Source organism: Squalius cephalus (genome assembly GCF_949319135.1).
Source record: "Squalius cephalus genome assembly, chromosome: 22".
In the NCBI taxonomy this organism is placed as follows: domain Eukaryota; kingdom Metazoa; phylum Chordata; class Actinopteri; order Cypriniformes; family Leuciscidae; genus Squalius; species Squalius cephalus.
In genome coordinates, this window is record NC_137143.1 from 10224717 (window position 1) to 10232886 (window position 8170).

Genomic DNA, 8170 nt, shown 5'->3' on the forward strand with positions numbered 1-8170 from the left:
ATAAACACAAACTCGGGATTTTACACAAATGATGATAATTCACTGTATTTCAGTAAAACATCGGATAAATCCGAAAGTTTGTTTTATTTTATTTTAAAGCAAAACCACAGTGACAAATAAGACAATAATAGGCTAGCCTACCAAATAGTATACAAGCCCAGATCGATATAATAAATCTGTTTTAGTAAATACATATTTATTTATTTATTTTCACATTTCAGCACTACACGGTTTTAATTCTATTGTAGCCAACGCACAAAACCCAATGGCCTGATGTCACATTAGGATCAGTGAATAAACACAAACTCGGGATTTTACACAAATTATGATAATTCACTGTATTTCAGTAAAACATCGGATAAATCCGAAAGTTTGTTTTATTTTATTTTAAAGCAAAACCACAGTGACAAATAGGCCTAAGACAATAATAGGCTATAGCCTACCAAATAGTATACAAGCCCAGATCGATATAATAAATCTGTTTTAGTAAATACATATTTATTTATTGATTTATTTTCACATTTCAGCACTACACGGTTTTAATTCTATTGTAGCCAACTCACAAAACCCAATGGCCTGATGTCTCAGTAACAGATAGTCGAATTGTAGCCTACGGTCGACACTTATAGAAAACATGAATCTTTAAAAAAATAACATAGGGATTTTACAGAACCAACAGGCCCGCATTTTATTAACAAAGAAACGTGAGTTTGCCATTAAACATTTTATTTGCACTGTAGCCTAACGCACGCATTGGACAACATCTCGCTAAAAAAATGACAACAAAAAACGGTCGTGCTTTAAAAATTAAAATCAGCTGCTTTTACATTCTTACAGTGAATTATCATCCTTTGGGTAAAATCCCGAGTTTGTAAAACATCTCCTTGAAGTAGGCCTGCGTTCGTTTTTAAACAATAACTTCATCCATTCTGTTTCTTAAGTACAATAAAACATTAGCCAATAGATCTTAACTAAAATTACCATGGTAAACCGACAACATATAGCCTACGATTAAAGTTAGCATTTAATATTTCTTTAATACGGCCAAATCATTCATAAAATCGTACTTAAAGGAATGCGCATGCTCAGACCTGAATCGTCTACACCAATAAGATTGCGGTATTATAAACCAATTAAATTGGGTGTGGGCGGAGCGACACGTGTCGCCCCGCCTAAAAGTGTTGCCCCGCCCCATCGTCCAGACTGCACTCTGGGGTACTACAAAAAATTAAGCAAAGTAATCTTAAGATTAGTGAGTTAGAAAAGCTTGTTTATTTTAAGTGTGCAGTACTAAATCAAGTAGTACCACTAGCACGTTTTTTATGTTCATGTAACTTAATAGCCATGCTTAGTGTTAACTTAATTTTTTCATTTTGTGTGGATTGCTTGATATAAATTTAACCCCACTTAGAATGACTAAATACAGTACTGTGCAAAAGTCTTAGGCATGTTAATATCCGTCTGTGTTAGCTAAGAGTCCGTCTGTGATTACATGAAGAAACAGAAAAAACTGAGACAGACTAAATCCAGAAGAACTGCGGGAACGTCTCCGAGATGCTTGAAGAAACCTTCCTGCAAAGCCACAGTACTGTGAAAAGAACTGGCACTTGTTTTAAAATGCTGTAAAGTGAGAATGCTTTCAAAAATAAAATCACAAATTGAATTTATTTATGATTTAACTTCTATTAACTAATTCAAATCAATATATGGTGTATCGACCCTTTGCGTTTAAAACGGCTTTTGTCCAGGTACACTTGCGCATAGTTTTTCAGGTAGCTTTGCAGGAAGGTTTCTTCAAGCATCTCGGAGATGTTCCCGCAGTTCTTCTGGATTTAGTCTGTCTCAGTTTCTTCTGTTTCTTCATGTAATCACAGACGGACTCGATGATGGTGAGATCAGATCATACCGGCTGTTGTCAGACTCCTTGTGCATACACAAATCTCACTGGATTATTACAATAAATGGCAAAAAGAATGTTTGGAAATGTAAACTGATATTTCCTACTGACACACTACAGCAAAAGATATAAATAACTGACTTAAAACTATTTTTGGGGGGGGGGGGGGGGGTATATTAACATGCCTAAGACTTTTGCACAGTACTGTACCTACAACTTAACACTTTTAGTTCTGCTCACTCATTTTTCAAGTTCACTTAAATTAAAGAAACCAATTTCTGAGTTAGGTTTACTTTATTAATTATAGCAGCACTGTCCTTGTACAGCATAATATTTAGAATTTCTTAAAAGTTTCCATTATACAAAAAAATATATATATATTTGCTTTATTTAGTTTTTAGACACATTGACATCAAGAATCAGCCTGTGAATCTCAACAATGGTGACAATTATAAAGCATGTTGCAGTGCATTCTGGGTGCAACCAATCAAAACTCATTCATGGCTCCCATCATGCATTGATTTGCTGCATGAATAAATAATGAGCTTATGATCAGAGGTGATCTGTTTGTCACCATTGCTGAGATTCATATGCAAATTTTTGATGTCTGTGTGTGCCTACATAGAAAAAAAAATAGATTTTTTTTTATTATTATTATTATTTGGACTTCATTGAAATGGCTAAAACATATTATGCTGTACCAGGACAGTGCTGCTATAATTAATAAAGTAAACCTAACTCAGAAATTGGGCTCTATATGAGTTCAGTGAACCAGGTTAAATGATTGTGAAATAACGATTATGTTAAAACACAACCAACACCATCAGATCACCTTTTCTATTTGTTCATCTGTCTGTTATAACTCAGGTACAGCAGCCAAACAAATTCTAAAATTAATGATTTAAGGGTCAAGAGCCCAACTAAAACAAACCCTGATCACCACAATGGTGGCTTAAAATTACGGTTTTCTCCTTGAGCCAATAGTACCTATTCAAGGGCGGGTCTTGGCATGGCCATATATCGCCATCTAGCATAGAGAGGACTGATCTGTGCATGCCCATAGGTCATAAACTTACTTTTTCTAAATGAATCCAGCTCAAGTAGACTGAGCTGGTAAGATTTTTCAACCTCAAAGTACAAGTAACTTACTAAAAGCGAGTGTTAATAGCAGGTTGAAAAAAAATTAAGGTCAATTTACTATTTTTAATTAAATACCATGTTTGCATTTACAGTGTACTGTTGTAGGTATATATATATATATATATATATATATATATATATATATATGTATATGTGTGTATGTGTATATGTATGTATATATATATATATGCTTTCCATTTTCACACAGTAATTTTTCACCTACTAAGGCGAGTGAATTACTTGTACTGTAGGGAACTGAAACAAAGCAACAGAAAAATTATGTTACCACTTTTGCTCTGTTGTAATGAATGTTTTGTTTCACAGAATGTCACTGACTGTTAAATGTTCCAACAGATCACATCAGCTAACTCCCAGAGTCTGAGAGGGCATGCCTGATCCACTCCTCCCTGAACGACAGAAATTCATGGTCATCAAAGCATCTTCTGAGCGAACAGATAATTTCATGCTGACCCTAAGATATCATGTTGCCTTTCTCAGTACACTATATGCATGCTGTAAATTAATAGTAAAGAAATATTGTTCATTGCATTTTATAGACATTTTGCTTGAATACAGAGTAAATACAAAGAAATGCAAAAGATGTCATGTATTGTTTAGAAAAATAAAGTTTCTCTCAAACCAAGGTGCAGTATATATGAAGTATCATATTGCTATATAAGTGAGTTTACAATACTTTTAACCAGTAGTTGGGTGTTTACAAGCTGCAGGAAGATGTTAACCATCTTCTTCTACACAAGCCAAGAGTGCAAGAGTTCATGACTCCATATTCCCATATTTGCATTTATCCAAAATGACTTTTATGCTGATGACACTCTTAAAGGAATAGTTCACTTTAAAATGAAAATTCTGTCATCATATACTCACCCTCATGTTGTTTCAAACCTGTATGAATTTCTTTCTTCTGCTGAACACAAAGGAAGATATTTAGAAGAATGTCAGTAACCAGACAGTTTCTGGATCCCATTGACTTCCATAGTATATTTGTTTCCTGCTATGGAAGTCAATGGGACCCAGTGAAGGGGATGGGTCTGTTTATATATTGCTTCAATTGATTTTGGTGTTCTATAACGACAACGAGATGGTAATAATTCAAAAACATGATTCAAGGGGTGTGTTGTGTCTCTTGTTATAGTCAAAGCTTTTCTCTTAACAGCAATTTCATATAATTGATCGACTGACTTTTTGCTTGGATCCTATGATTTTACCTGCTACTCTTGTAATTCAGTTTAATTTGACTTTATTCACAGATGTAACTTGTCTGACCCACACAGTTATACACTCTCAATTAAACTAATATAAACTCTTTGCAGAACAACCTGATTTACAGAAAATTCTCTCAATTTACATATGTAAATTAGCTCAAAATAAATATTAATAATCAATCATGACTTGTAGTAATTAATTATTAGTAATTGGATCAGTTAATTTAATTAAATTTAATGTAGTAAAATTAATATTACAATCAATCAACCTGTTCGTCCCATGAACACTCAGTGTTAATTGTTTATACAGTATATTCTAAAATGTTCATTTCCGGGGGAGCAAAATGTCTTTCTTACTGTATAGTACTACTAAGAGCCTGTAGTCAAAATCTAAATCATAAAATAAACTTTGTTGCAAGCAGAGAATCAGAACCAAATACGTATTGTGCGCAACTTTTATTAACTAAATCACAAACATAATCTAAACGCACAACATACAATCACACGAACTTGGGTAAAATGGGAAGTGACAGAATGAAACCGGAAGCAGGAAATGGAACTATGGAAAAGATCCATTTAACAATGAAAAGAACCATCAGCTTATTATTTTCAGAGTACCTCATTAAATATATACTTGCATGGCCTTTGCTGTGAAAGCATTTCGTGAAGTTTCTGAAGAAGGATTTTGATGGTCCCCTGAGTCTCAATCGATTTCTTCTGCGTTGAATAAAGAAGAGGTGATGAGCTTGCATGGTTTGTTTGACTCTGTTCTGGTTGGAAGTTCTCTCTCTCTTCATGAGCACATGGCTGGAGCGCAGATTGTGGCTTGCCGGCCCTGGGCCGGAGAGGCCACGCAAGAGCAACCAGAAGAAGGGAGGAAGTCGAAAGAGTTGATGGTTGGAGTTGCGATGGCACAACTTCTTCATTCAATGCAGAAGAAGTCCAAACTCCTGATGTTGTCCTTGATTCTGTTGTGGTTGAGAGAGTCCTCTCTCTCTCCTGAATGAGCACATGGCTGGTTGTGAGGGAATGGCTTGTGTAGAGGCCATTTAAAGCCTGAGAAAGGTCCCACCTCTCAGGTTTGGCTCGACCAATAAGAAAGGTGGAATTTCCAAGCGGGAAATTCCTCTGTTGGGAGGATTTATGACTCTGTCTCAAGTGTGGGCCTTGCCATTTGTGTCCATTTATACACAGATAGATATCACAAACACACTGCATTCTATGAGAAGGTACACCAAAGTCTGAGTTATTAAATGAGGATTAATTATAGGAGACACGATATAGGTGGGGTTACATTAACTAGTAGTTTTCTCATAAAGCATTTCTGCTTTCTTGAGGGCCCAAGTGTGCTTGTTGTATCACAGCTTCTGACTATTTTCCTTAGTCCTGGGAAAGAGAGAGTCAGTAGTTTATGTTGCAACATCCATTCTTCTAAGCTATCTGGTATGCTAAGGAGTAGACACTGAACAGGAAGATTATTTATAAAGCAATATATAATGGTAGAAGTTATAGTTCTAACAGGAGGTTGCAGCCTTGGCTAAATACTCAAGACTAGAAAATGGTCTGAGATGTAATCGCTCTGCTGTAGAATTTCAACGCCATCAACATCAATTCCATGTGACAATATTAGATCTAAAGTATGATTACAAAATTAGTGGGTCCTGACACGTGTTATCTAACTCCAATAGAGTTGAGAATCAGTCTGTAAATTCCAATCCCATTGCGTCTTTTTCATTATCTACATGTATATTAAAATCATCAACAATTAAGTCTTTGTCTGTAGCCTGTACTTTTTCTATAGAAAATCAGCAAATTCTTTGATAAAGTCCGTATGGTGCCCTGGTGGCCTGTATATAGTAGCCAGTACAAACGTCAAATGGGATTTATCACTTACACTAGATAATGTTACATAAAGGTCCATCACGTCAAGTCACCTTCATTTATATAGCGCTTTTACCAATATAGATTGTTTTAAAGCAGCTTTACAGTGATAATAGGAAATTAAAGTTAACAGAGATTGTTTTGGCTAAAGTTAGTTTTGATTGATTCACTTCTGTTGCAAAGATCATTAGTTATTAACTTAGGGGCCGCTAACACAACACCGTTCTAACATAAAACCCTTAATGCGCTCCGGCCTGCTCATTTGCACAACAACAGTGCCTGGTGGATCGAGAACGCAAACCTTGAAATATGTTCCAAGGTGCAAGCGGTGACATTTTTTCAAAAACTTTATCATCTCCGCGTAAGCTTCAAAAACGCGAATCTGTGAAAACACTGACGGTGTGCACATGCATATTACGTGTTCAGTCTATAGGTATGCGTGTTTGAATATGTGCGCAGGCGTTTAGTCTTTCTTTACAAATTGACCACACCAAATTACTTGTCTGGCCTTAAAAATTCATAATACTGAATTTTTTGTTGCTTCCACTTATCCATGTGAACTGGAATCATTTTGACAACTTTTATCTGTACAGAGGTAAAGGGAAGGGAAGGAGGCCTTCACAGAGGAGAGACTAGTTGACACTTCAGGACTGCGTTGTCGTCATGTCCAGACGCAGGGCCTTCATCAGATCTGGATACTGCCTGGATCCGGCAGACTGCGGTAAACCTCGGGATAAACAGAGAGACTAATATTAGCGTAGATGCCATTCTTCTTATGATGCAACAAGTACATCAGGATTTATGGGAAGTGTTCCCGGTTCCGGCTGACCTAATCTATGCAGCCTAACATTGAATTATAGAAGTTGATAATGTGTTATGTGTATGCTAGGTCAAAGAGATGTGTTTTTGGTCTAGATTTAAACTGACAGAGTGTGTCTGCTTCCCGGACAATGTTAAGAAGACTGTTCCAGTCTTTAGGTGCTAAATAAGAAAAGGATCTACTGCCAGCAGTCGATTTTGATATTCTAGGTATTATCAACTGGCCAGAATTTTGAGATCGCAATAGATGTGAAAGACAATAATGCGTTAAGAGCTCACTCAAGTACTGGGGAGTTAAACCATTTAGTGCTTTGTAAGTAATCAGCAATATTTTAAAATGTATACATTTTATATATAAAAATATATATATTAATATTTTAAAATTCAAAAGAATTAAAATAGACCTCTGAGTAATACTATAAATATTATAGTAAATATTACTATAAATTACAGCAACACCTCCCCTTTTGCCTTTCAGGTGAGGCTCATGTTTATAACAGTAATCTTGGTGTCATGTGTGATTGCAGGAAGGCATACGAAGATGAGGATACATTTCCAACACAAAGGTTTAAAGGTAATAATATAAAGTAAATATAGTACTATATAATATAAATACTATATTGGAATGTGCAAAATCATGGCTTTATTGATCCTTTCTTACATTTTTCTGCTAAGACCAGTTTCTTGCACAAAACACATTAAAGCCGTAACAACTTCTATTTGAGAATTATCTATACTTAACACCATTAATATTCCATTTCCTTCCTAGTTCAGTAATGTTTTCTTTAGATTCTTCTTTTCTTCCCTAAATTTCTTACAATTTATTAAAACATGTTCAGTGTTTTCTTTGCATTTGCATATCTTTACATTTATCTGAGTTTACTTTATTCATTAAAAAGAATGTATTAAATCTGCTATGTCCTACTGTAGTCTTGTATAAATGATTTCTTCTCTTCTATTTATATGCTCTAACTTTAATTGTTTTTTTGTATCTTGTAATATTCTCTTTCTTTATTATCTGAGACCCAAATCTCTTGCCAGTGTTTATTAATGTTGCTCGTAATTAATGATTTACCTTAATTTTTTCCGAGGGAAATCTCTATTATGTCATCATGATTTAATTCTTTTTTTGCTAATATATCAGTGATTTCATTGCCTTGAACACCTATATGTGCTGGAATCCAACAGAATTGGACATCTATTTGTAAAT

At 35.0% G+C, this 8170-nt stretch overlaps 1 protein-coding gene across 12 annotated transcripts in view; it reads left to right on the plus strand.

The window, feature by feature from the left end:
- Positions 1–4438, plus strand: part of cdk5rap1 (CDK5 regulatory subunit associated protein 1) — an 81125-nt gene extending 76687 nt beyond the window's left edge. For 8 of the 12 annotated variants that reach the window (XR_013819686.1, XR_013819687.1, XM_079857481.1 and 5 more), the window contains one exon: positions 3392–3819. Coding sequence is in view for 5 of the 12 variants with exons in the window: in XM_079857478.1 (XP_079713604.1) it covers positions 3392–3433 (42 nt within the window). In the remaining 7 variants the exon portion in view is untranslated. Of the gene's footprint in view, positions 1–3391 lie in introns of all 12 variants that reach the window. The other 4 variants (XM_079857480.1, XM_079857475.1, XM_079857482.1 and 1 more) reach the window with 1 other exon arrangement.
- Positions 4439–8170: the final 3732 nt, after the last annotated feature.